Here is a 1,162-nt window from a genome sequence, read left to right on the forward strand (position 1 = left end):
CCCGGCACCCCGGGGGTCGGGCGACGGCCGGTGGCACGGTGGCTCCCCGCGCCGGCCCGGGGGGGGGGTGACAGGAACGCCCACCTGCTCGTTGGCTCTGTGGTAGTAGCTGGCGTGGGCGCCGCCGTAGCCCACGTTGAGCGTGGCCACCCAGTTCGGGGCTGGAAGAGAGAAAGCAAAGCGACGGGCGAGGGGACGTCCCCCGGGGGGGCCACCGCGGCGTCACCGCGCCGGGGAGCGGGGTGGCCGCCAGGCGCCGGGGCGGCCGCGTACCCGTGTATTTGCCCGCCAGCGTGAGGATGGCGCCTTCCTCGCCCGGCCGCCGGTGGTAAACCATCTCGCCGCCCAGCACCAGGCGGGAGGTGACGCTCTGCAGGAAATGCGCCACCAGGATCACTGCGGAGGCGGGGGGGGGACACACCGAGGCCCCCCCGCGCCGGGCCCCCGGGGGCTTTTTCTTTTTTTGGGGGGGGGGGGGTGGGGGGCATGGGGGGGGCGACACGAGACGCGGCGCCGCCGCTGACCGGACTCGCCGAGGAGGTCGGGGTTGCCCAGCGTGAGGGTGGCGGTGCAGTCGTCGCCCCGGTACTCGCCGTCGAACTGCCACGTCACGAACTTGGCCTGGTGCGTCTGCCGGGGGGACGAGCACCACCGAGGGTCCCGCGCCGGCCCCGTCGCCACCGCGGGGGGGGGACGGCCCCCCCCCCCCCCCCCCCCCACGTCCCCCCCCCCCCCATGGCGTGGGGGCTTCGGGGCCGCACCTCGGTGGGTCCCAGCTGCCGGTCGCCCACGAAGGTGGCGTTGAAGTGGTAGTTGGAGGCCCCCAGGGTGCTCATGTGAACCGTGTGTGTCACCTGCGGGGGGCACGGTGTCAGCGGGGGTGGTGGGGACAGCGGTGGCACCGTCCCCTCCCTCGGTGCTGTGTGTCCCATCTGTCCCCCCCCCCCCCCGGTGACCTGGAAGTGGCTGCTCAGCGCCTTGTTGACGATCAGCTTCACGCCCTCCATCTGCTGCGGGAACACCTCTGGGGGGACACGGGGACAGCTGGGGACAGCTGGGGACAGCTGGGGACGGAGCTGCCCCCTCCCAGGGCCACCCAGCCCCCCCCCCTTTGTCCTCACCCAGGGCCACCGCTGCCACCACGCCGCCCCCTCCCCACTGC

At 74.6% G+C, this 1,162-nt stretch overlaps 1 protein-coding gene across 1 annotated transcript; it reads right to left on the reverse strand.

Moving 5' to 3' along the window:
* Positions 1-8: 8 nt before the first annotated feature.
* Positions 9-1,116, reverse strand: LOC118158283 (mitochondrial import receptor subunit TOM40B-like; the record flags this gene model as incomplete). The annotated part of the gene is made up of 5 exons (XM_035312922.1): positions 957-1,116; positions 762-854; positions 525-630; positions 274-396; positions 9-161 (listed from the first exon to the last, which is right to left on the reverse strand). Coding segments are annotated over exons 1-5 (526 nt in total), but the record flags the coding sequence as incomplete, so codon positions are not given.
* Between the last annotated feature and the right edge of the window lie 46 nt (positions 1,117-1,162).

This window comes from Oxyura jamaicensis (genome assembly GCF_011077185.1).
Source record: "Oxyura jamaicensis isolate SHBP4307 breed ruddy duck chromosome 25 unlocalized genomic scaffold, BPBGC_Ojam_1.0 oxy25_random_OJ65763, whole genome shotgun sequence".
In the NCBI taxonomy this organism is placed as follows: domain Eukaryota; kingdom Metazoa; phylum Chordata; class Aves; order Anseriformes; family Anatidae; genus Oxyura; species Oxyura jamaicensis.